This window comes from Micropterus dolomieu, linkage group LG04 (assembly GCF_021292245.1).
Source record: "Micropterus dolomieu isolate WLL.071019.BEF.003 ecotype Adirondacks linkage group LG04, ASM2129224v1, whole genome shotgun sequence".
Lineage (NCBI taxonomy): Eukaryota > Metazoa > Chordata > Actinopteri > Centrarchiformes > Centrarchidae > Micropterus > Micropterus dolomieu.
This window is the reverse complement of record NC_060153.1, coordinates 12,197,195-12,225,112: the sequence shown is the minus strand read 5'-3', so window position 1 is coordinate 12,225,112 and position 27,918 is coordinate 12,197,195. Positions and strand designations below refer to the sequence as shown.

The 27,918-nt window shown below is 39.5% G+C and overlaps 1 protein-coding gene across 1 annotated transcript; it reads right to left on the bottom strand.

The window, feature by feature from the left end:
* Positions 1 to 506: 506 nt before the first annotated feature.
* spock3 (SPARC (osteonectin), cwcv and kazal like domains proteoglycan 3) lies at positions 507 to 20,183 on the bottom strand. Its single transcript, XM_046046987.1, has 11 exons — positions 20,043 to 20,183; positions 19,760 to 19,882; positions 10,197 to 10,236; positions 7,815 to 7,923; positions 6,994 to 7,102; positions 6,755 to 6,863; positions 6,366 to 6,479; positions 6,015 to 6,236; positions 5,094 to 5,156; positions 4,838 to 4,975; positions 507 to 2,794 (listed from the first exon to the last, which is right to left on the bottom strand). Exons 2-11 carry the CDS (start codon positions 19,880 to 19,882, stop codon positions 2,637 to 2,639), a joined length of 1,185 nt encoding a protein of 394 aa, XP_045902943.1. The 5' UTR covers positions 20,043 to 20,183; the 3' UTR covers positions 507 to 2,636.
* Between the last annotated feature and the right edge of the window lie 7,735 nt (positions 20,184 to 27,918).

The window sequence follows — 27,918 nt, the reverse complement described above, 5'->3', positions numbered from 1 at the left end:
TGTGCTTAGAGGTGCTGTATGTAGGCATGCATGTACAGTATGGTGTGGGTGTGACAGTGGCTCATAAAATATTCACCTGTTTTTCTCCTCTATAATGCAGTAATGTTCCTGCACCCACAACTCATTGCCTACATACAAGCAGTTTGACACTCCTGACCAATGTAGGCTTTCCCTCATTTGAAATAAGCTTTAAGCGATGCATAAATACTTTCAACTTCCACTTATGGCAGATTTTGTGCCATTTCAACAACAGTTGTACACCTTAAAATGAGGAGATATTATAGATGTGTGGTTTCTCACTTCCAACATACTTTTTTTTTTCAAATTAAACATCCTCAACATTTATAGCACAAAACCCCAGCGATGTATCTGTATTTTTTAAAATATAAGCACATAAATAGAGAACCAAATCAATAAACATGGAACAGAACTGGGTCACACGGAAACAAGACTTTGCCTTCATGTCTGTCGTCTAAGTAACACTCATGACAACACAGTCAAGCAAATATTGGTCAATATAGCTTTTATTTCAGCAAATCATACATACACTGTAAAAAAATGCATCTGTATCATAACCTTTAACACTATCGGAGCTGTGATGACAGTGTGTGATTGGTTGAGAGTGGCTACAGTGTCTGAGGTCATCAAAATGATTTGCATGTCATCACACTCATGAAACAGCACACTTTAAGACTGAAATGTTTCCAGTTCCTAAAGTGAATTGAAATTCCAAGTTAAAAGGAATGAGGGACAGAGAGAGAGAAAAGAAGAACTACCGAACAGTTAGATGGCACTTTTCAGGTCTTAACATGGAATTTCAACAGATGTTTGATTCAAAATGAAGCCAGACGGCAGATTAATAATCAAAAAAAATTTACACAAGAGCTCAGCGAATCCCAGGTCTGCATAAACAGCCATAGGACACTTCTGGGATCAGTTTCAGTTTTCAACCCTGACAGATATACACTATAAATAGTTAGATAATAGAGTAGATCAGATACAAATCAAGCTTTTAAATCAAAGTAAAAGCAAAACACCGTTAAAGATAGTTCTTTTTATTATATAAAGCTGTCTAAACCAAAGCTTTCTCTAGCCAGTGTACTAATATATAAACCATTTTCAAATCCAGAAGAATCTAAGTGTTTTTATGCCTTAACTGCTATACTGCTAAGTATATCTGTGCTTCTCTACATTCTAGCTAGCCTATGTAACAAATCAAAAGGATCTGAAATATGGCCTATGTAACACCATCATAAGAGAGACCCAAAACACAAGCCATACCAAAACCCAAATAAGCTTGACTGTAAAGCCACTCTTGTGCAGTGTAATGACGAGCTTAAGTCAGTCCAGTAAGCATGCTTCTCCCACTATTACCATCAGCTGTCCTCACCAGTAAAAGGCACACCTTACCCTTTATTCCCTGCCAGACAACAGGTCTGCATGGCTCTGTGTTTTATTACTGTGCAAGAGATTTGTACTGTTACACTATGCGCTCAAATCACGTCCAAGACTCATATCTCAAAAAAAAATTTAAACATCAACTCCATGTTTCTTCTGAGCTGTGATGAGGTTTTCTTTGAGCTCACCGACATAATAAAGGTAAGTAAACATTTTATCACACAGACTTGTGGCTCAAGAAGTTCAGAACTATGCAAGTGTGGTTTCATAGGTACACGCTTGAGGGTTTTTTTCACCCTCTAGCTCCGTTATATATACTTTGAGTTCCACAAAGGTTTAGCCTCTGGTTCTACAGGCTGAAACAACAATACGCAGCATTAGACATGCTATGACAAATCTGTTTCATCTTCTGTATTCATCCAACAATGGATTAGAAAAATAGATAATATTTTCCCCCTATAACCACTGGCCAAGCAGTAATTTGTCTTTCTTCGTTGCTGAGCCTTTGAGATGATTTGACTTGATTTGTGTCTCCAGGAAAACAGCTAGCATGTCGGTTCTGATTGTTATCCAACTCACACTGTGTTGTTTTGTGGGGTGTTTTTTTTGCCTTACTTCTCCTAATGAAGCATGTCTAACTCTTATCTTGTTTTTCCACACAGTTACAGTCACAGTTACAAAATCAAGATCAAAAGAAACCTAAAGAGTGCAATATTCTCTTATCTACATCATCAACATCCCACCTATACACAGGAACATTTGAGTAAAAGTGTGGGAGGGTAGAGGAAGAGGATGAAGGATTGAGAAGGGGGAAATCTCTTTAACATTGCGCCTCAGGCATCAACACACTGAGGCATCAGAGTGCTGCACAAGGACAGGACACAATAGAAGACATGGACTGTCCAATGAAGGGAGAGGTCTTTGCACACGTGACCAAATCCAAAGCATTGGATTGGTTATCGATTAGTCCTTGTCATGTTCTCTGGTTGGCTGACACACAAGTGAACAAGTGCCATTAAACCAATCATATTTTATACTTAGAGAGGAAGAAAAAAACCTTAAATGTTTGCCAGGAATATTGGGGATTTTTTTCTTTTACTAATGAACAAACAATACACAGAGAGTAGTCCGTAGGCTGTTAGTACGATTAAGTATCTGCCTGGGAAGTCACCTAGAAACGTGCAGTTTGACCAAACAAACAGTTTTCTCATTTTCTTTTTTTGTTTTCTTTTTGAAAATTACGACAGATATTCATCTGCGTCGTCATCGTCATCCTCATCTTCATCGTCCTCGTCATCCATCCCGGCCTGGTCGTCGAGGACAAAGGAATCTTCATCGTCGTCAGTGAACAGCGAGTCTCCGCTGCCGAGGTCTCCAGAAGACTCCAAAATCACGCCTAGAAACAGAGGATAAACCAAATCTTACAATTCAAGGAATAGTTTTGGGATATAGTTAGTGAATAGTTGATATGAGAAGATTGACACCACTGCGTTAATCCCCATTAATGACCGCAACTTGTCATTTTTAGGAATTAAACAAACAAGAAATGAGCCCAACCAGTGATAAAAATACAGTGTGGTAAGGTGTATGGAAGTCCCTTTCCACCACTGCGATGAAAAAAAGATCCTTTAAGTTATTATAATGAGAAACTTAAAAATAATGATTTAGTATGTCAAAATAATGACAGCATCTCAAAATACCGACTATGCATCTCAAAATAATGACTGTGCATCTCAAAATAATGACTGTGCATCTTAAAATAATGACATAGCATCTCAAAATAACGACTATGCATCTCAAAATAATGACTTAGTATCTCAAAATACTGACTTAGCATCTCAAAATAATAACTTAGTATCTCAAAATAATGGCTTAGTGTTGCATAATAACGACTTTGCATCTTAGAATAATGACTTGGTGTCTCAGAATAATGACAAACATCTTAAAATAATGAGAAGCCATCTCAAAATAATGACTTAGTATCTCAAAATAATGAATTAGCATCTCTAAATATTGAGAAGCCATCTCAAAATAATGACTTAGTATCTCAAAATATTGAGAAACAATCTCAAAATATTGAGAAGCCATCTCAAAATAATGAATTAGTATCTCAAAAATGATGAGAAACCATCTCAAAATAATGACCGAGTATCTCAAAATAAGAGACCATCTCAAAATATTGACTTAGTATCTCAAAATAATGACTGAGTATGTCAAAATAATATCTAGAAACCATCACAAAATAATGAGAAACCATCTCAAAATGTCACATTCTGCCTGTCGGCTATATTTAAGATTAGCACTCTGTGAGTTTTTGGTCAGTTAGCTGTCTGTTATATAGTCCGTTGGGTTTTGGTTTTCAATCCTGTCTGTCTGTGGTCTTGTATCCAGTCTTTTTGGTGTGTGTTTGCATTTAGATTTGGTCCTGTCTGTTTATGTCTTGTGGAGTTGGTCTATGTTGTTCTGTCTTCTGCTTGTTCTGTGTGGTGGTTCTGATCTGTTCTGTCATCTCGGTGTCTGTCTTAGTTCTTGTTCAGTTCTGTTCCTGTCTCATGTATTAGTTCTGTACCATCATGCTGGAGTTCTGTCTGTTTGCTAGGTGTCAATTTATGTTCTCTGCCAGTTTCTTTAATTAATCTGATTTTGATCATTCTGCTTTAGTCTCTGTGTAGCCTTGTTTATTATTTTATTCATCCGCATGTTTATGTTTACTTAGTATCTAGCTTGTCTCTTATCTTAGTTCCTAGTCCTGTGCCTTAGTTCATGTCTTAGTGTTCACTTCTGGTCTGTGTACTTCTGTGTTGTTTTGTCCATGTCTGCTCTGAGTTCTGTTTAATCCCAGCTTCGGTCTGTTTTCACTGTTGGTTGTAGTTATTGGTGATCTGTCTGCTTGTGTCTGTATTAGTTTGTCATTTATATATGTTTAGTGTCCAGTAACTTGTGTTGTCTATTCACACCCAGTAATCTGCCTGCCTGCCAGTCTCTCCTGCCTGTTTTGGACCTAGTTCCTGTACTGTATGGATTCAGCTTTATTTTAGACTTTGTCTACACCTTTCTGTGTACGTGTTTCAGTAAGTGTGAATAAAATCCCTTAACTGTATCTCTGCTCCAATGTCTTGCGTTTGGGCTCTCTCTCCGGCTTGCATTCACCAAACCCTGACACAAAATAACGACAGTCTCTCAAAATAATGAGAAACTGTCTCAACTAATAACTTAGAGATACTAATTCATTATTTTGAGATACTTTAAGTCATTTTGAGATGCTATGGGAATATTCAATACGCAAGTGACAGATTTCATGCAAAAAAAAAAATACAATTGTGTGTTGAAATTAATATGCATGAATTATTTCCTCCATGATGCCTAATACAAATAACGCGGCATCTCTATGTTTTCAAACACAGAAACGTGACACACTGTTCCCATGCGTTTTGCCTACCGCAGTTTGCAGGGCCATGGGTGCGTGAGCTGGCCACCTCGTTGCCATAACGATCGACACACCAGCACTGGCCGCTGCTGCTGTGACACTGGTGGGACCTGTAATAACCATCCTCATCACAGGATGGTAAATACTGACCTACGCATACAAGACAAAACACACAGATGCACACAATGAATGAGGGTAACACACTGTTTGTGTGTGTGCGTGTGTGCTTTTATGTGTGTTTGAGTGTGTGTGTGTGTGTGTGTCTCACCAAGCAGTTTCTTCCCCGTTTGCTTTTTGTTGATACTGGACAGCTCTGCTTTACAAGGGGACTCTGAAAAGGAGAGACAAGGGACTCTGGTAACAAACTGCAGAAGTCTGCTTTTTCTGGGAATGCATCTGTTCGTAGAAACGTTGCTTCCTTTGTGTACTTTGTGCTTTCATTGTGATATTTGTTATACTGCCGTCTCTGCTTTCAAAAGTGCAGCTCCAGTGACTCATCTGTAAATACTGTTTCTTTATGTCCAAAAAAAGTCATTTTCATCTTTGGTCTCATACAATGGCATTTTAATGCAATGTATTGTATTGGTTTGCATTTTGTTGTATTTTACAGAGTACAATAATGTATTCTGTACATATCAAGGAAGAACATGCCATTCTTACTGAATGGAGGGTGTCTATTTTTTCTATGTCTGCAGAAGGTAGTTCATAAATTAAAGAAAGGTTCTCATTTATTACAAATTGCCTTGTTTTCTGAGTTTGGGCCATTATTTCGATCGTTTATGACAACACTGTGCTCACCAAAGTAACTGCTGAGATTGGTGAAGATCAAAATTTCTACAATAAAGTACGAAGGGGCAATGGACACGAGCGATCATGCGATCAGACAGGTTCTAGACAAGCTAAATTAAGCCATTTTTAAAAAAAACACTTTATTAGGAGGCAAAACTGAAAGTGCATCCAAAATGGTGGTGATAATCCCTCACTGCACAGAAAAACAGTGTATGAGCACAACTTTATTAAGTACTGTAATTACTTTCAATTGTGATGAATGTTTACAAGGACAATTAAAATAGTTGGCAGTAATTCTTCTGTTTGCATTTGTCTTCTTTATCAAATAATATTTGGCTAACTTGGTGTTTTCTTATTATATAAGGAATCTATTAATGAACTATACATGGAGATACCATACCTGTATACCTCTGGAAGCATGTGCACCACTCAGAGCTGGTTATAACTTTGTCAGTATGTGTATCGCAGGATTTGAAGAACGCATCGGAGCACGGCTCGTTCCTGTCCAGGTAGAGGCTCTTGATCTCTGATTGGTCCAGCTGGAGGTCAAAATTTGTATCAAGCCGGGAGAACATCCAGCCCAGAGGGTCCTTACAAATAGGCGATGCCCCAACATCAAATTCTGCAGGGAAAAGGTTAAAAAATGAGAGAAGGGTACACGCAGGCAGGTGTCTCAGTGGAACAACAACCTTGAGAATGCATGAAGAAATTTTTTCTCGTTTCTTTGCTTGGTACACGCCATGTGACTCACTGTTCTTCTCTGGCTTCTGGATCTTGACTCTCTTGTGGTTGCCGTTCTCATGCAGCACTCTGAACCAGTCTCTCAGACGACTCACCACCTCCTTCAGGTCAGATTCACTGCACACTGAGGAACAAGATAATGATTAATGATATAAAGTGGCGCTTTATTATTCCCCTATTCCCTTATGGAGATGACTCAGCTATAGCACAGCTGCCCTGAAACTTCAGGGATTCTGTGTCATGCTAAAAGACACTGTGACAGGACAGAAGGGCTTTAGTTTGCCAGGAGGGGGCTTTAACCTGGACTTGGACACCATGGAAGACTTTCTAATTAAGCATAATTTCCTCTCCAAAGTATCCTAGCTTGCGGTGTGCAGTCATGTGTGCAGAATCTTGTACCTTTCTTCTCTGCAGAGCTCTGTTCAGGCTGAGAGGGGCAAGGACACATGCCAGGACACTTCACAGCGATCTTCTTTCCTGTGATGCATGCCTGGTAGTCCAACTTACACTGAGCACGAGCGACAGAGGCAGAAAAGGAAGTAAAATCAGAATGTGTCTCTCATCAAGAGGAAATGTAACTGATGCGTGCTCAAATGTCTTCTATGGGTGACAGATGCTGTGATTGTGTGGGCAGGTACCTTGGTGGAGTAGGTGTGGCCATCAGTTCCACAAACGGGAGAGGGGTGAACCACAGGGCAGGGTGTGCACTTTGACCCCGGGCTCTGGTACAAACTGGCATCTTTAAAACTAGACGAGAAAGATTCAAAGGACATTTTTTACACACACTAAACATCTGACTGTGTGCATATGAAAACATTGATTTATCATTTGACATTGTCTCCTTCACAATGCACTGTTAAGCTTCCCTGATTTATTCAAAAGCAATGTTTTCAAAGCATTTTGCATCTGTGATGTATTTTCTTGTTTTTACATCAGTTTCAGAAATGAGTCAGGGATTTTAGATTTATGTGTGATTATTATCTGATTTGCTGGCACTGTGCAGTGGTAATTGTGTTGTTGCTAAGAATGTGAAATGGGGTCAGTATGGCGCTACTGTCCTCTGTCCAGTCTGCAGTGTCCCAGACAGACACACACACACACACACACAAAGCCCATTCACATCACTTGGCAGGACTTTGTGTCTGCTGTAAGGCCGTGCCAGTGCTGGGGTAATTGGACTAAAAAATAATTTCACACAACAGTCACAAGAGAGCCGGACAACTAGTTGACCAGCTGGAAAAATAGAAAACAGCCGCCCCTCGTGTGTTGTTGCTTGTCATGGAAAAATAAAAATAAAAACAAGGGAGGAGAAAAGAGACGGGAAGTAATAAAACAATCTGGTTTGCTCCTTATCCATTGTCATTTGAGGATTCATATCTAGCTTTGTCTGAATGCAAATTCAGGGGAACAGCTTTGAAACTTAGGCCTGTTTCTAAAAAGCAAGTGTGTGTCTTCTTACCTGACTCTCCTCTGGCTGACACAAGAAGCAGTCTTGTAATCCTCGGCCACACACACCTTGTGGCGGCTGCATTTGATCTTAAGACAGGGGTCTTTGGCTGGATCAAGGCCTGAAAACACAAAACAAAACATATAGAATATGAATTCCTTTAAGTGTATATATGGGTGTGTAACAAAAACACTGCCTCTCTATTTAAAGATCTTTCTAAAAAGACCAAGTCCATTAGCATATGCTGAGAGTCAAGCTTCCAAGGTTACACTTTCCTTTTGTTCAATCAATGAATCCTAGTACTATGTACTTCCTTTTGATTTTATTTTTTACAGATCTAAGTTCTGTGTGTGTTTGTGTGTGTGTGTGTGTCGGCGGGTATTACTCATGTTGTGGGTACATGAATCTGTTTACAGTCGCATTGTGGGGACTTGCCTTCCTTATGGAGAAAAAGATGCAAGTCCCCATAACATAAATCATTCAATTTTAGGATGAAGACTGGGTTTAAGGTTAGGGTAAGGTTAGGATTAGACAAGTGGTGGTTATGTGTGTGTGTGTTTGTGTTAATTCCAGCCACTGTCTCTTTACATACAGTTTACTGGCAACGTCTCTCTCACTCTCAACTCAAAGCCATAATACCATTAAGTATCCTTACAGCTAAAAACAGATGGAACTGGTTACAGAGGCTACTTCTGACCTTGCGTCAGCCTGCACTGCACTCATGCTCTTGCTGAGATCCTCAAACTGATCTGGTATCAGATCTCTCAGTTGAGGGCCATATCTCGTTTTTGAGGTGACAGCTGATTTTGATCCGAACCTTAGGCTGACAGTTGTGATCTTTGTTGGGAAAGACAAACAAGCTGTTTGACAGCTCGTCAGCCTTTAGCGTGGCACCAATGCGCAAGATCTAAGGCCCTCAGCTGATCTCAGAACAGTTTGCGAATGACCTCTGTTCTAAAGAACCTTACTGTAATCCCTGAGCAGCTTTGGTAGATTATCCTGCCTCCATCCTCCAACGCACTAATCTAATGCTATTGTTTCCCTGACATGTCTGTGCATGTGTGTGTGTGGATGCATGTGAGTGAGTGTGTTTGAGGATACAGTGATAAGTGAGAGTGAATGTGTTCATGTCCTGGTGAGCCTGGATGTGCGTATGAGCTTATCACTGTCTATAATACAATGATCAAGGAATATAAAACCATCATTTTTTTCAATAACAGATGTTTGCTACTTAAATCCACTGGTTGGTGTAGTGAAAATAATTGAAGTTAGCAACAACACACACTCATATACGTAAAGCAATAGGTCAAGTAGTGTGTGTGTCAAAATGAAAGTTTTCACAAAGAAGTACCTCCTTACTGCTGCTAATTCTGTCTACAGAGCCATAACAAGTCACAGGGCTGACCCTACAACATGTTTCCAGGAACAACATGTTTTTGAGGGTCTAAGTTCCAGGGATCAGACCAAATTTAACTGAGAAACATGATGGTTTGAGGAGGGTAAATCTACTGTAACACCTGTAATGATGCACGGTGCTGTAGTGTTATTTACCTCCAGGAAGGTTATGGTTTGTGCTCCCAATTTTTTGTCTATCTGTTAGTTGGCAGGATTTTTTAAAATTGTAATACAATTTGTTGCAAAGTTAGACCAAGGAACAAGTGATGATCACATGGTCAATTGTAAAACACTTTTCTTTGTTGCTAATAACCGCTGAACCAAGTCTTTCTTGGGGTTCTTTGGATTGAGGTGAACCTATCACCATGGGCCTTTTCCCAGCTGAGATTTTTCCAAAATTAAAAATATACAGTTCATTACATATTTGGGTGACCCTAAATAAATGTCATACATTTGTGTTTTGATATGTCACATTGTTTTCCTATAATCGGCTGCCAAATTCTTGCAAGCATGACCTATTAATAAACTGCCTTTCCTCTTGAGTAGTGGTGCAAGAGCAACCAAATGCTGACGTCACGCACATTTACCTTCAAGCAATACTGGAAAACTAATGGGTGGCTTTAGAGTAAGGTAATAAATTTAAGAGGCCATAACTCTGTGACAGTAAGTGTAACTTGTACTTTCGTACAGATCCCTCTTGTACAATGCCATAAATATTCCCACATAACATATCCCTAGTTGTATGTACGTATTCTCCAAAACTCCTGACCACCATCAGCCAATTAGCATGGTGGTTCATCACTGTGTAGATATTAATGCAGATACACATCCATATGCAGATTCAACATTTTAACTAAATATTTTCTATGAATAAAATACTACTTAAAGATTTGTTCAGATTTGGAAGGGGCATGAGTTCTCTTTGTCCTTTCTAGTGTGTTTTTGTTTTATCCCAAAGCGAATAGCACAACCACTCCAGGCTCTCTTCCTCACACCCACCTTGATCGAAGGGCTTGGAAGGCGTCCATGTTCCAGGCTCCTGAAACAGATTTCACCAGTAAACAAAATCATAAAAATTTTTTGTCCAAACGGCATCTAGAGTAAATAATACATGGCAGATACGAGACTATTAAGCAGTCATACAAACCTCCACTTCCTTTAGGAGAAAGCATTACAAAGAGAGAGAATGAGGAATTCATTTTGATTAGGTTTTTCTTTTAGAGGGGAAACTTTGCATTATGAAATAAATGGATGGAAATCTAGGAACACAAACACCAACACACCATCAAGTACAAACACGTGGAGCATGCATTTCATTCAGTCAACATAATGTTGATGTTGTGACAGCAGTTCTGTGCCGTCATATGCATCAATAGGGGCCCGTGTGTCTGTGTGTGTGCATGCGCTGCTTAGCATACTCCCTTATAACACCTTATGGAATTTTATATTTCATAATTTTATATATTATGTGGCTTTTACACTTAACAGTTTAAAGATATGAATAGAAAATATTGTGTAACTAACTATTTAAAGTTAAGTGAAGGCGTGAGGCTTTCAGGGAAATGTTTCTATTTAAATCAGATCAGCCAGTAAAATTAGCATTGAATTCTGGAAAAGAAACACATGAATTAACATCAGATTAACATCAAAGAAAACCTCTGTTTTAAATGTCACATTTTGCACTAGAAGGAACTTTAAGGTGCTAACATCTTCAATCAATCCATTAAATCAGACTCTAAGCTTTGCAAATATATATATATATATGTCATTTCCCACATAACAAAGTGCTTTACTCTTTCCTTAAATGGTTTGAAAGTGAACTTTTAAAACCGTCCGTAGATATAATCACATGGTTGAATCTGTTGCCTGGGGATGTGTTTCAACAGTCTAAAAAAAGATGGCACAGAGGTGAGTGATTTGCTTGCTTTTAATATAAGGACAAGAAGGAGGCACGCCTCGAGGGTGCTGGCTTATGATGCAAATGTACAAGGAGCTTAAGAAATAGTGAGTTGTAGATCGTAAGCATTCTTATCCCATTAATGCATGTTACTAACTCAACATCTTCCCTCTCTCGTATTTTTCGTGCTTTCTCTTCTCTCATTTCTCCTTCTGTTGCGTTCTGCAGGTATTTCTGGTTCTGGAGCTGTGGAGTCTGGATCCTGCTTGAAACCCACTGCTATAGTTATTATTATTAGTCCTATTGTTATTATCATTACCATTGCTATCATTATTACTCCTATTATTTATTTTCATTGATATCTGTAGCATTACCATTACAATTGTTTTACATCTCTATGTGAAACTTGCGTTGGGCTATAGTGTGTTCTCTTTCTCTCTCCCATCCTTTCCTTTTCCCTCTTTTCCCTCTCATGTTGGGTCTCTGTAAATAATATTAAAAAGAGTACAGTAAGTAAGTTCAATTAAGATAACTGTTATGAATTGCCTCTATATAAACAAAATTAATTTAAATTAAAACTGTGTGTTTGTATGCGATAAGAGATCTCACTCTCTGGTTTACTCTCAGTTCTGTCTCTGGGCATCCATTCAAACCCAACACTGCACTGTGTCCTCTCTCATTCTGTCACAATGATAACCTGTTCTCGTTCTCACATCTGTCTTCTTTCTTTGTTTTTTTTCCATCACACATACACACACACACACGCATACTTGTTTTTGCCAAATAGGAAGACTTGAATTGAAACTCATTCTCTGGAGATTTCATATGTCCGTAACCACAACCACAACATACTTAACCCTAAGTCTTACGCTAACACTGATTAACATTGTGAGTATCACTTTATTGTCCCCAGCTGGCAGGCTAGTCACCTTCTCCTTACTCACAAAGCCATCCATAACCAGGCCCCCTCCCACCCCACCAGCCTGCACCACCACCACTCAGGACCAAGCACCAAAGGACTCCATAGCTGGCCCCACCCTCTTGAAATCTCTCATCAAACACAGGACTGCACCAGACTGTCCAGGTTCACTAATCAAATCTCGCCTTTCCGGAACTGCTTTTTATGTTTGATTAATGTTGTGTTATCTATTTTAGTGTGTTGTATTATTGTTACTATCATTATTATTATTATTATTATTATTATTATTATTATTATGTGACTGTGTCAACTGATTTCTGATAAGATAAGATGGAACTGTATTTATCCCAGGGGAAATCGCTGTGCAGCAATTGCACTACAAAGTGTGACGACTGCAAACATGCAATAGAGTGCAAAAAAGAAAAGCTGACAGAAGCTGCTTTGGAAGTGAAGTAACCTCAAATCAATAAATAATCTTAGGGCTATAATATCTTTGCTACCAAAATAGTAGAATAACCATGCCTCAAAATTAATAAAAATATTACACAGTTACTGGCTTAATTTACTAATCAACTAACTAAACACTGCTTCAAACCGCACACATGTGGCTTTTGCACCAAGTGATTTATTGTTACTCAGAAAACAAAATGTTATCTCTCTTTCTCTCTCACTCTCTCTAGCTCTCTTTGTCGCTCTGTGTTTTGGTGTGTGTGTGAGTGACTCATTCAATTCTGCATGCCAGAACAAATAGGGAGGGAGGGAAAGAGGGGAGAAAAAAACATCTTATCAGCATAAATCCCACAGTGTGGCTGAACAGAGACGAGTGTCTTATCCACCCAATTAAAGTCCTGTGTCGTAGATTTGCACACTCAAACATTGTGCAAATCTCCACCAATATGATGTAGCAAATTCAATTAAAGAGTGAAATTCAGAACTGTTTTCCTCTGTGTACAGTTCAATTATTCCTATGGACACAATTACCTCTCACTCTCACATGTACAGAGCAGCTTCATTGTACTATTTTTATATATTCGGTGCACGTAGCATTTACTATAATAACAGTATCAAGTTCAAGGTTTTATTACTCAGAAGGCTGGAAGTGAGTAAGGGAGTGAGGGAAAGTTAAAGGGTGAGTGGTTGGGAGGAGTTGAGAGGAGTGAATGCGTAACTATCTTTATAAAGATGCAGTACAACAGTATACTGCTGTACTGTACTACTGCAGATCGTCTACTTCATATTATCTATGGTACAAATGTTGCATTTTTTAAGTCTGTAATATGTTCCCCAGGTTGTGCGACAGGTTAGAAACACATCTTGTAAGAAAGGTTCCGTGCTGGTTGAAATGTGGTTGTACAAATTAGTTAGCTTCCTGTTTAAAAACAATACGCTTTCAATTTTTCTTCAGGAAGCTAAAATAGGTTTACCCCTTGGCCTTGCTATGCTTGTTTGTGAGATGCAGTTTCAGTAACGTATGTTTCCTGTATTGTCGCTCGTGGAGAAATAGACACTGTGACAGTCACATGTACTGACCTGCATTGCATGAGACTGATGCATTTTTTGTGTGCAAATACTGTACTTTGACTCAAACATTTCATATGAACTGTTGCTGAATTCAAAGTAATTACTTCTGTTTTCTTTTAGCTTATCAGTGTAATTGAATCTCCATGATTAAACTCAATGCATTAATGTACTGTTATTTTCAATACACATGGGAATGTTGGATATTATCTTTACACAGTAATACCCAAACCTCAACTAGCCTGAACTGTTTCTGTAGGACTTACCAGCGAAAAGCATGAGTCCGTCCTCTGTCTTACTTCCCCATGCTCTATAAGGTGAATACGGTCATCTCTCTCTTTTTCGCAGCTCTAATTAATTTCTCCTTCCAATCCTTCATTGCTGGCCCTTTCTAACCCTTGGCATCGTAACTGCAGACCCTTTCATTACTCACTATATCACTTCTCCTGCTCTACCTTCCACTTCTATAAAGGTCCATGTTACAATAAGAGATAAACAACAGTGGCTCATGTCAGTTGCTTTTGTTTAGAATTACGAACAGTACTGTAACATCTTACTATGAAGCAAACCCACATACTGAAAGCTTAGCAAAGATAGCCAAATGGAGAGGTGCTTTTGTTTCTGCTCAGGATGGTTCCCCTCTAGCACTGCAGACCATAGAGAATGAATAATGAGAACATTGCATTATGGGGGCCAGGCCCTCTAGACCAGTCAAGACAACAAAAGTGCTTGCGGTCTGATTCCTTAATGGAATCAACAGACGCACGCAAATGCACACACACACACACACACACACACACACACAATTTTATAAAAACACAAAGTTATCACCACAACACTGACTGTAGAGCCAGAATCTGTCAGCACTACAACACATCAAATAACAGGAGGTATGCACTTCACACATGCAACCAGCCACCCACTTTCCAGAAACCACAGAAAAACCCAAAATTCAACAATAGGTCTAATGGCCTCCTGAGTGTACGCTAAAAATAGCAACATTTCAATTTATCTCACCATCTCTTTCCACCTCTATTCCTATCTCTCTCTTAGAGTTGTAACAGTTTTTTTTTTCTCATGTGCACAAATACACACAAATACAACAGTGTGTGTATTCGGCTCTGATAACATCGTAATTTGCTGGTGTGCATATCCTTGTTCTGTATGGTTTTATCTGTGTGCCTATAGAAATAAGGCCTCATGAAATCGTTAAAACCATACTTTCAGAAATTTACAGATCATCCGTTCCAACTGTGTCCTAATGGCTTATTTACCACTCCTGACTCCTTCAAGCCTCCCCCCTAACTTCCAACAGGCAAAATATGTGCATGTTTTCACTGTACTGGCTCTGCTCGTCTTGCTCAAGCTTGTCACATGCACGCACGCATAAACACACAAATACACAAATACACACACTGAGGTGCTTTGAAGTGGAAAAGGCCTCAAGCTCTGTACCTTCCCTACATCATTCACCCTCCACATCCCAAACAACACAAGACGGACATGCACAGAATGAGAGATAAGAGGTAAAGAGAGGAGATAATGGAAAGACGCTAATTTACGCATTATACTCTTCATCACACAACATTCCTTGTGTTCCATTGTTATCTCAGCTTATCTTTTTACTGTACGGCAGAGCTGAAAGCTAGGAAAGGCCCAGTAACAGAAGCAGAATGTCTAAAAAACTAAGATGGCACCAGTGCAGCAAAGAGAGCCCCAGGCCTCTCCAGCCACCCTAACAGGACTTACAGTAAATCAATGGCCAAGATTCTATCTAGTGCACTTACCAGGAGACCCACTTATGGCTCTTGCAGAAAGATGAAAGTGACAGTACATGCCTAAAATGTAAAATTGAAATAAAGTAAAGTAAAGGAAGGTTTGGCACAGAATACCAGGATAAGATTTAAAAAGTATCTGTACTGGGTGTATTGCTGAGGTTCTGGGAGAAAGAAAAAAAACATTTTAATTATAAAACTGTGCTATTTGAATGTAGGATTAAGATAAGGACTAAAGGGTTTCGTCCCAAACTAAGATAACTTAACTTCTGTATGAACTACTCTCGTCATTTATTTTAAGCAACATGACTGGGTTTCACAAGCTATTTGTGAATCCATAAATAGTTTGTGTGTAAAATCCTTACTTAGTTCTTAGTAAGCTTCTAGCTAGTTTCAAACTAGGGATTTGTTGTTGTCGAACCATTAAACCTTAAGAAATGCCAGTAGCTAGATTACAATAATGTTAATCTGTTGCTAACAAACATATGTAGCTCTGTACAATCAAAAGCAATTAACAATGTGATCAGGAAGTTACTGTAGCATCATAAGCTCTAACATAACTTCCAAAAATAATAGTTTTAAGAGGCTAAATACTTAACTTAACTTAACTTAAGTTAACTTAACTTAACTGACAATCCTTGATAAATGTAGTGTTTTTTATAAATGCATACATATGGAAATATGTTTCAGGGTTAGAAGTATTCATACAGTTCAGTGACAAGGAAATATCTGATTATAGTTAGAATGGGTTAACTAACTTAATTTAGTAAAAACTTGTATCTATGTGAGAAATGATTTGTGCAACCTGTTTCAATTTAGTGATGCATAACTCCCCACTTAGTAAATTCTTATGTTAAAACTAAGCTAATTTTAAACTTAAAAGAGCATGTGCAACATGCTCCAGTTCCATTTTTGAGGGTGTAATCAAACGGGCTGATCTTTTCACTTTCTGAAAAAAAAATATGGGCCTATATATGTATATGGGGCTATGTATCTCAGAAGTACATTTACATGATACGTGTTCACAGGCAGTGCGGTATGTGCCAAGACAAACAGTTGCAGCTTTCCTGTACTAACTGGCCCCTCAAGCTGTAACCTCTATAAAGTGTATTTAGTAAGTGACACTTCAGTGACAATATTGGGATGCATGTGCTCGTTTATGTGCAACTGTAGACTTTAAACAAGATAGGCATCACTTCTAACTTCAGTGTGTCTAGATAATGTATAGATTAATATAGAAATAGACTTATTCATAAATAAGACTGCAGAAGCATTGTCCACCTTATATTCATCCTTACAACAGCCATTATTAAAAACTGCTCTAACCTGCTTTTGTGTGAAAATATTGTAGTCTTGTTTATAATATCTAATGTTATTGTAACTGAACAAACCCACATGCCATCATAGGTACAAATCTATCTACCATGTAGAGCCAAAAAGGTAACGTAAGACCTTATAAATAAATGTTTTACAATGGACCTATATTTGTACCTGGTTTCTGATCTCTGTACCACTGGAAACATAGTGGGGATACAAGTTAACTGGCAACAAAAGAGAAACAGGAGTAAGTTTGCCAGGACTGTCTGTCATTGCTTCTTTTGCTATTTAGTTTAATACAATGTAGCCTACTGATTCCTGTGTGAAAGAATGCAAAAACACACAGTGACACACAGACAATCTGGGACACAGCACTATCACAGGAAATGAAAGGCATACAGAGAGTACATACTGCCTTTGTGCTCTTGCTAATGCCTGAGCTTCAAGGTAACAACACAGATGTGAATGCACACAGAGCCTTCAGTTCACCAATCACTCCACTCTATTTCGTCTCTCCTTCTCTATCTATCTATCTATCTATCTATCTATCTTTTTTGTTCTGTTTTGAATAGGTTAAGTGTCCTCTCACCTTGAGGATATTTATAGACCTCTGTTTATATTAACACAGTCACCAAGCTTTCTCAACTATCTTTCTCACACACACAAACACACAATCTTTGTCAAGTGTTTCGATCATCTTAAACAGCACAGCACATGGCCAATCACATTTCCTCTCTGGCATTCAGTCACCCTATTTGCATAATCCAAATCCTGCTCAACAGAGGTGTATCACAGGGGTACACCTGAGCCACATGCTTCAGTTTGGCAGGCAAGGGAAAGTGAGAGATAAAAAAAAACATGCCTGTTACAAATTACATAAACATTAAAACATGTATAAAACAGACAGAACTTGTACTGAAAATTAAAGAGAATGCTACTCTTGCTTTTGTCTCTCTCTCTCTCTCCATGACATCAACTATACCAAGGGCTGCACTGTAATTCAGGGAAACATCCTACTGCATGTGAGCAGCACTGTGGTAAAACCACTCATTGAAGCTGCTGTGAGTGAAAAGCGTATTTTCTCTAGTGCATTATGTTAACCGTGTTGTATCTGCTGCACAGTCAAAGTATAACTCAACAACAAAAAGCCTGTTACTCATAATTTATGTGTGTGCATACATGCTTATTTTTGTGCATGTGCTTGTTTGTGTGTGTGTGTGTGTGTGTGCGCGCGTATGTGTATGTAAGTGAGTGCAAGTGCAAGCATGTACATATCACTTCTGCTTGTATGGAACCATTAACCGCGATATGTGGTTAGAGGCAAGATATCCTTCTAGCAACAACACCCCATTCCTACATTGCACTATATACTGAAAGACTTAACCAGTCTTTTTACATGGAATTCTACTTTCTGTAACTTGAGACATTCATTTCCAAACAATGGCAGTGATTTCCTCTGTCTGTTATCTCTAATGTAGGCCTATTGTACAAAAAATGTGTGTACGGTTCACATACTGTAAAAAAACAAGCATTTTGGAAAGCATGAATACAGTAATTCTTTGCAGCAACCTGACCAGGGGCAGATCTAGAGTCACTGGAGATCTGAGGCTTACCTATTGATAACTATTGCAATAAGCTATAAATAAGTGTGATGTAAATAAACAATTATTATTGTCACTTCAAACATAGAGTTTACTGTCAAAAAATGTCTCTTGTCTCCTTTAACACAGGCTATATGAAACAAAACAAACCTATATTTCAAACCATGACCCAAGATTCCAAGACCCTCTTAAATCTGTTTTAATTCTCTTTTAGTCAAATAAGTGGTGCACCTTATGGAACAACAAATTCAATAAGAAAAGATAAGATAAGCTAAGCTAAACATAATTTAAAAAGCAACCAAGGTCCACATTTGAGTAAGTAAAATTAGCACAGTCTGCTACATTTTATGGCAAACATAACAACATGCCCCATCCAGTTTTGAGCAAATATTGAAGCCACTCTATATTTGAAATAACAGCTAATAAATAAAAGGTTATTATCAGCTGCCACTGCATGAACAAGCTGGGTAATGTAATGCGCACTGTCATGCAGGGCTGAGCCATCCGGTTAAAGACTACACGGGGGCCCTGTTGTCCTGCTGTCGAGGCTTCATTCAGTTTAAAACACATTGGTTCCTGCCCAGCTATGATCGAGGTTTAGTAGTCTAGAAAAAACCCACCGGGCGTGATACACAGTGGATTCGGGGCTTTGCTAAAAACATTCAGGGCTTAAGCCTCGTAAGCCAGCTGGGCTACATGGCCAGAGACTGTATGGTAGCTATGTGACATGGCAATCAGCAGCAGCATTACTTACCTTATAAAAAAAAGCATGTCAGCGTAATGGTGGCTGACAGCACCTTGTGGAAGTGAAGACACTCACCAGCAGCAACCAGATCAGTTCATACCGAATCACTGCTGCACACAGTGAAATATTCCTTAAATATTCCCATAGGGACTCATAGTGTGAGTTGTGTACAGTGGATAATGGTAATTTTGTTTGTCATTGTGTTAATATGCTGTTTTATTCCCAAATGGGACTTGTGCTTTTCGTTGTTATATTGGTAGCCTCTATATTATATACACAGGCATGAGTGCACTAAACTCTGGCTTGAATCTCCACTGGTTTGTTGCCACTATCTATATCTGGTTCCTCTAAAGAAGCAGCACATCCAGGCATCACTGCTGCGGACTATTTCCCTCATACCCGACAATAATTAGGCCCCTACGGGGACTCAGCGGTGCCTCTCGGACAGCTAGGTGATGTGTATTTGTGTTTCGCAGAGGCCTTGGCTATCTCTGCTGAGCAGGCACTGCTATCACGCAAACACAGTCACGGGCAAGCATCATCCTAGTATCGTTCGTGTATTTACTGTCTCAGTGGAGCGGGTGATGAACGTGTGACAAACACCACAACGGGCCCCGTGACGAGTCACTTGGACTCAAAGAGAAAACGAGGAGCGCATGATCACAAACCAATGAGGGGTGGCTACAGAGAGAAGGGGTGTGTATGTGTGTGTGTGGGGGGGATTGGGGTTGCTAATGAGATAATGAGGAGGGAAAGGGCCTTGATAATAGGAGCCATAAATATTACTTACATCTCTGAATTTATCCCATCGCCCGGCGAGCCACTTATCATCCAAAAAATTGCCGCTGTCGGAGCGAGCGGAGACGTGTCCAAAGGCGACGGCGTACACACACAGCAAGGCGACGCTCAGCATCTGCGGACACACAACAGCACGGAGAGAGGACATCGGATCAGGCTGTAGCACACAGCAATCAGGTTGAAAACAGAGGCCGTTCAATCTGCATCACATCAGCGATGGATACTGATAGTAAACAATGAATATACGGATGCTGAGGTGTTTGCTTTCCTCCTACCTTGTCGCATCAGCTGCTCTCCAGACTGTATGTTCTAGCTGCCGTTTTCTGTCACTAGTAATAGCAGCCCTCTCCTCCCTCTCTCTCTCTCGTTCTCTCTCTCTCCGCACCGGCTGTCTGTGCGCAGCAGAAATCGGGAACGCGCAAGGCGCCGTGCGCGGGCCCTGCGCTCTGTCCTTCTTTCCGTCTTTTTCTCTGCCTCTCCTCAGTGCGGAGGAAACAGTCATGATGGCTCACTGTGGGCTGTTATCCGGCCACCGCAAAAGTGTCTTCCACTTATAACCTTATGAAACAGACTGTCCTACAATTAAGCTGAGAGAGAAGATATCAGGGGCAATACAAAATTGTTTTCAGCAATGTTTTCCTAATGCCGTGGAAAAAAACAACAATAACAAAAAACAAAACATAACAAAACAACAACCATACTGTAAGGTCACTAACTCTCACTAGTGTATTGGAGTATTTCTCTATCCAGAACATCAGACCTGTGTGTGTGTGTTTCCTTGATTTCTCCCATGTTTCTGCTCCTTTACAGCCATTACATGGCAGCCAATCGGGCTTGTTTGTCCAGCAGTGACTCATGAGAGAGTTTCACGCCCATTCCTGGCAGAGGTTAGTGCAGGACTGTAAATTGATGCTACAAAATGACATGGTTTCCATAAGAAATGCAGCACCTACTGTAAATGGCCCCGCTCTGGATGATTTGTAGAGGTGGGTGCAACCAGCTCTCTGTGAGGGTAGTCCTTTCTTTCAAAAACATCCCCCCTTAGAGGATCAGAGATTTGGAGGTGTATCAAGAGGGAAAATGTGTAGTTAGTACCCTTGTTTTTGGCTACAGCGGGAAACCACAGCAACATACAGATTGGTGACAAATTAAAGGAAAGAAAACAAATTATTAAGGTGTTGGGCTACCACCGGCCACCACACAGATTCAGTATGTCTTGGTATAGATTCTACAAGTCTCTGAATTCTACAGGAGGAATGAACACAACAGAAGATATTCTGAGTGAAACATGTCAGACCAATATCTCCCATGGATTTTCGACTACACTGAAATCTGATGACTGCAAATGCCATAGCATATATAATTCACACTCTTTTCATATTCAACAATTTACTGACCCATTGTGCCACACATGCAAGCAAGCACCTGCATTCACTATGACTGCTTTTTCCCCCTTTCATTTGTCAACCTGTTCTGTAATTCAACCACATAAAGATATATAGAGAGAATGGAGTAATTAAACCGCATTATAATGTACAATTGCTGCAGAAACCAACCTTGACCTCGGCTTTACATCTTCATCTTGAAAAGAGGCAGTAGAAAAGACGTGTGTGTGCGTGCGTGTGTGGGCCTGTGGAAAAGATGACAGTGTGCAGGTAATTGAAAGTCAAATTAGAACTATGATGCATCCATGACTGCTTTAGCGAGACACACGATCATGCGGCATGCTCAACTGAGATGCGAAATGATCAACTGCATACGCAGGTACAGACAAGTAAAACATGTTTGATGTCCTGTGTTAACTCCAACAGGAAGTGTGCAGCATGTAAACAGGAAACTGATAGTAGAGAAGCCATTGTGGTTGAAACAGCAGGAGGCTTTGGTCTTCTTTGAACCACGCTTTGTTCTCTCAGATCAACAAAAGATGATCTTGGTGATGACAAGACAGTTGTGAAGATGATGGTGCGCAGGACTGTGGATGATGTGGCCATTCTCTTATGGCTTACTGTTAGCTTGTGCTTTATGACATTTGTGCAAATGGAAGCGGTAAAATAGGTGTTTTGTGTGTGTATGTGTGTGTGTGTGTGTTTGTGTTTGCGTCTTCCAGCCCAGGGGGTTCATACATTATTCAGTCTTAGACATTAAAGATGTAGATGTGGTCAGAGACATATTCAGGAGAGAAGCATGCCCACACGCACAGACGTCTGTTGTTGTCTAATTAAACTCTGCATAGATTTTTCACTCCAAAGCAGTTTGATTTGATTTCCCTTTTTTTCTTAAATTCATGAACATCACACATTGTTGACTCAATCTCTACACAGGCAGAGCGGAAAGATGGGAAAGGAGAGGTGGAGAAAGGAAAGAGTTGATGAAAAATAGGACAAAAGCAACGTTATGTGTGAGCATGTGCGGCTGTGTGTGTGTATTTGGACAGGAGAGGCATGAAACTTGTCTCAAGGAGCTAAGATTTCACAGCCCAGTGACTCTGTCACTGTGCACCTGCTCACTGAGAGAGGGGGGATTGAGGAAATGAGAAGAAAGAGGGAGGGGAGGTGGGGGGGGGATGCGTAAAATGAATTTGAGTGAGCATACCAAAGGAATTTATTCAGTAGAATAAAATAAAAACTGTACAGAAAAGCCCACCATGAGTGTTCTGTACCCTACCACACATTAATATATGGCCAAATGTATGTGGACATCCAAAAAAGATACATTTATGTGGTTGCTGAGCATCTCATTCCAAAACCATGAGTATTAATATGTCACTGTAACAGCCTCCACTCACCTGGGCACGTTTTCCACAAGATTTTAGAACCCGGCTGCAGGGATTTGCACAGATATTGATGTTGGATGATAAGGTCGGTTTTCCAGTTCATCCCATTGGTGTTTGTTGCGGTTGAGGTCAGGACTCTGTGAAGGCAGTCAAGTTCTTTCACACCACACTTGGATTTCTTTATGGACCTCACTTTGTGCAGGCGGGTATTGTCATGTTGAAATAGTAAAGGTTGCTGCCACAAAGGTGAAGGCTCACTTTTGCCTAAAACACCATATGCCCTTTTCCATATATGACTTTTTGGCTTGTTCCTAATATGTTAATAACTAACTAATTAACAATAACTAACATTCACAATGCCAGGACCCATTTTGACTTTGCAAAAGCAGGAAAAGCACAGGTTGAACAACTGTTATTAACAATGTTCCTATAAGTGTCCCAGAAAGTCAGTGAGCTATGTACAACACCGAACTCTGGAACTGGCTCCTAAATGGAATACAGCCACCATTCATCATATTATTTACACCTGTGCTTTTCCTACTGTCACATGTCAACATGTCTTCTGTGAAAAATGCCCTCTGAGTGCTGTAGCAATGAACTTTTTGAAAAAACATTTACTTATCGGGCTTGTCCATGAAAAAAAGCCCCAGACCAAAAGTACACTAAAGTATATGGACAGGATATTCCACAGACACTTGACCTTGTAGAATATGTTGCTCTCTCTTCTTGTTCAGTGCAGTTCCGTTTAATATACTTGACTGGTTCGAGTGTCACTCAAACAGTATTGTGAACGATTAAATTACAGTGTTATAGTAATAAAATGCTCTCTCTCGCTCTCACTCTCTCTCTCTCTGGCCTCATCTGTCTCGTTCTATCATGATGAGAGAAGAACGGTAATGGGGAAAAAAAGCTGAACTAGAGAGCGACTGTGGTGTGTCTAAATCTTTAATTGGATTTCTTGTAATCTCTGTTCTTCAGTGAAATGAAACATTTGGATTTGTTTCGATTCACCACAGCTCTAGCAACTGTCTTATGCCATTTCAGCAAAATGGAAACAATGACGTTGTGTGTGAAGCTGTTTTGGTTTGTATGATTTTGTCCAGAACTTCGTATGTGTGGGTGTGCACACACATGGTTATGTAGGTGTATGTGAATGAATTTGCTTTGAACATGGCTCTATTGTGTGTGTGTGTGTGTGTGTGTGTGTGTGTGTGTGTGTTTGAGAGAGAGAGGAGATGGGGAGAGCGAGAGAAGTGTGTGTGTGTGGGGGGGTGCTGTTATCTTGCAAAGCAGACGTTTTGAGCACAGCCGTGACTATAAGGTCAGTGTGAGTCCTGTGTTTTAGCCCCAGGATGAAAAGCTAATAGCAGAAATGACAGAGAGGGAAACTGCAAACAGGAGATAAGGCAGACAGAAACAAAATGGCCATCGCTGAGAGGGCTGATTACAGAGCCAGCATAAGTGAGGAAAAGAAGCTGGGGGGGGGTTCTGTTTCACTAAAAGCACAATATTATGCACCTGTCACTTTTATGTTCATTATTTCCAAAGAGGGAGAAATGTAGCTGCCTTTTCTGGACATATGGTACCTTAATGGAATGCCAACTGGGCTTTTGTGCTGTCTAAAAGCATCCAGCGGCAGTTTTCCATTTCAGTTAGCATTCGCATTTCATTCCACCTATTTTCCCACGATCAGAAAATGTATGCTAAGTACAGTCCCAAGTTTCAAGTTAGGGGACCTCACAGCATGTCTTTGATCTGTAACTGGGAGTCACATGAAACATGTCAAAGATGGTGCATGTACAGAGAGCCTTTGTATGTGGTTCAGGGAATAAAATAAGACGACACTAATAGAAAGAGTGGTGACTGGCATTTCAGATTTTTTTTTTATCATGTAGTCATTCCAACATTATGAATCAACCAAAGGGAGCACATGGCACATTTTTGGTTATAGTGCTTGTTCTCCCCCTTGTGGTGATTATTACACATTACACTACAACAGAAAATTACTATGAAGCACACTTCCGTAATACAACTGCATCTATAAATTGGGGCCCCACATCAAATCTATATAAACAACATTAGAACACAAAATCTCACAATACTCTCTTACTTATAATATACATATACTTTTATACAGTCCCCTCCAAAACTATTGGAACATGTGAAGATGTTTCTTGTTGCCCAGGTGTTGCCTTTTAGGTTGATTGTCCAAACATTAAATAGCTCTGCATGACTAGTCTAAGTTTTCATCCTTGCTTTTCCTGTTAAAGAGGATAAACCAACATGAAGACCAGAGAGCTGTCTATGGGAGAAAAGCAAGCTATTGTCAAGCTGAGAAAATAAGGAAAATCAACCAGAGCAATTGGACAAACATTGGGCATAGCAAGCACAACAATTTGGAAGAAACTACTCGTGTACTGAGCAACAGACGTCAAACAGGTCGGCCAAGGAAAACAACAGTAGTTGATGACAGAAATATTGTGAGAGCTGTGAAGAAAACCCCCAAAACATCAGTAAGTGACATCACCAACAAAAACCACATAGTGCAGGGGTGAAGGTATCACAATCCACTATTGGAAGAAGACTCAGAAAGCAGAAATAGAGGCCACACCACAAGATGCAAACCACTCATCAGCAGGAAGAATCGGAAGGCCAGATTGAAATTTGCAAAGTAGTACAGAGATGAGCCGCAAAAGTTCTGGAAAACAATCTTATGGACTGATGAGACCAAGATTAATCTCTACCAAAGTGATGGAAAGGCCAAAGTGTGGAGAAAGAAAGGAACTGCTTATGATCCGAAGCGAACAGGCTCATTAATATTTATTGATGATATAACTGATGATGATAGCAGCAGAATGAATTCAGAAGTGTACAGAAACATTTTGTCTGCCAGTTTACGGAGAAATGCATTGAAACTAATCGGAAGGAAGTTTATCATGCAGCATGACAATGACCCACACTTTAACTCCAACCTGATTCTGCAGATTTACACACCACATCCAACGGATCAGACACATATTTATGAAGGATTTAGTCTAGCCCTTTTTTTCAAGTTGTAATAATTTTCTTTCTGGATTCCTCATTACTCCACTGAGAAGGCTGCAAGCTGCACTTGTTAAACCTGAACAAATTCTCCCATGGGAACCTCTTCTACTCCATGAGCATGGTCAGCTGTGCATGTTACCCTAGATGAATACAAGGTTGTGAGAGGATCTGGTCCTAGAGACCTCCAGGCCGTTCTCCAGCAGCTACACACAAGCCAGTTTATTCATATTCTGCCATATGCTTGCCTGTCCCTTCCCTGCACTAGCGGTCATCACTTCACACAGTCATGACTACTGACTCCTGGTTTCCCAACTGACAAACAACCTTCCTAGTCTAGGCAGAACAGAAAATTCACTCCTCGCCCTCTCTCAGAGAAAACTCATCTTCCATATCAATGTCTTCTCACTGAAGGTTTTCTCCTCTCTAATCTCTACAACTCTCCATAAAAATGTTCTCTATAAAATCCCCTCTCCTCCTTAAGCTTTTTATACATTTCTTTTCAAGGTACACACTCTGTACATACTGTATACTCAGTGGCCAGTTTATTAGGTACCTAGCTAAAACGAATGCAGTCTAATGCAATAGTCCTGCTATACATTTGTAATGTTAGGCATTGGTTTGGACCTGTTTTACAGAGGAGTTGATTCACCTTTATGGTTATTTTGAACTTTGTTCTCCTCATCATATGCAGTTCTTAAACTCAAAGGTGTGTATTTCGCTCATCTCACTTCACACTATCAGTGGAATCATTTTTGGTCAGCAATATTTTTGTATGATATAAATTGAGAATCTACTCACTGATGTGTGTCTGGATAAAGGTACGCATGAGCTATTTTGAATAAAATGAACGACATAATCTATGTTTATTTGTCTATGCCATTTCTGTATATGTTTTATGATGATGATAATGATGATGATGATTATTATTATTATGTTTCATGAATTAATCTATTTATCTCTGCCAGGCTAAACATGGTTGTTCATATTTTTGGTTGTGCGTGTGTGTGTATCTGTCCACAGCTAATCTCGCATACTACTGGACCCATCAGCCCAATAGTTTTTGTGCATATGTATGACTGTAAACTCTTGCAGTTGCAGTGATTGATAATTTTTGAAAACAATCTAAATGACTGAGCTCTTTGTAAAGGTTAGACTTTCATCTTCTCAGCAGTTAATGCCACATTTTTGTTATAATCTTAACTGTATGGAACCGGGAGGGACAATTGAGTGAGCTTCAACTCTTCTTTGTTTGAGGGGAGAGGGAGGGGTTTTATTTTATGTCTTGTGTCACAACGAAATGATCTAAATAAATAACAATGTTTAAATTCATAAGCTGGGACTTATTGTCCTGTTTATTGTTTCCTTATGACGTTTATACAGTTAGGCAAAACCAGGACGCTCGGTAACAATACTAGTAGCTGACACTATTTTATGCATCTTAAAGAAAACTATACTATAATAAAAAACTTTCTTAAAAAAGTTGCCTACATCTACAAGAAAACATACAAAACTTTTATCCCCTTCACTCCATTACTCACATGCATACATGCTGGAAACAGCCTGCCCTGCACTCTCTGTTCTCCACCAACATTCCGACAGACACACCTGGTGGAGATCTGCCCTCTACTAAATGCATTCTTCTAGTTAATCTTTGTTTCTTCCTTTTTTAATGAAGGGACCAAGACTTTTTTGGGGGAGTTCCTCAGGATAGAGGAAGTTGTATGCTATAAGCCTACATTATATGTAGGGCTATGTAACCAGAATAACCACTTTTTGCAAATTGTTCATCTTTCCCATAACTGCTGATGACACTCTCATATCAATGAATCATCTGGCAGGAGGAGTGTTCAAGTCAATTTTTTGTATATTGCAAAATATCACAAATTTGCCTCAAGAGATCTTATGGCCATCAATTCTATCCTTAGACCAGTTTCTCAGAAGAAATCTCCTAATATGCTAATGATCTTTCTCATATCAGCACTGCTGCCAAGAAGAGGTGAGGATTATTTGTATGTAGGTGAAATGCTGCCATGCCTCCCAGGGATTACAGTACCTGTTTGTAAACTGCTGTAGTTCATCGACAAGAATAAGAATATAAAAAATATGTATCTTTTTTTCTGACAAAAATACAGGTGCTGGTCATATAATTAGAATATCATCAAAAAGTTGATTTATTTCAGTAATTCCATTCAAAAAGTGAAACTTGTATAATGTATACATTCATTCCACATAGACTGATATATTTCAAATGTTTATTCCTTTTAATTTTCATGATTATAACTGACAACTAATGAAAACCCCAAAATCAGTATCTCAGAAAATTAGAATATGGT

Coding starts and splice junctions, on each gene's coding strand:
- spock3 (XM_046046987.1), bottom strand. CDS start 19,882: ATGCTGAGCGTCGCCTTGCTGTGTGTGTACGCCGTCGCCTTTGGACAC. Junction 6,864..6,993: donor GCCACACCTACTCCACCAAG/GTACCTGCCCAC, acceptor GCTCGTGCTCAG/TGTAAGTTGGACTACCAGGC. Junction 4,976..5,093: donor AACGGGGAAGAAACTGCTTG/GTGAGACACACA, acceptor TTGTATGCGTAG/GTCAGTATTTACCATCCTGT.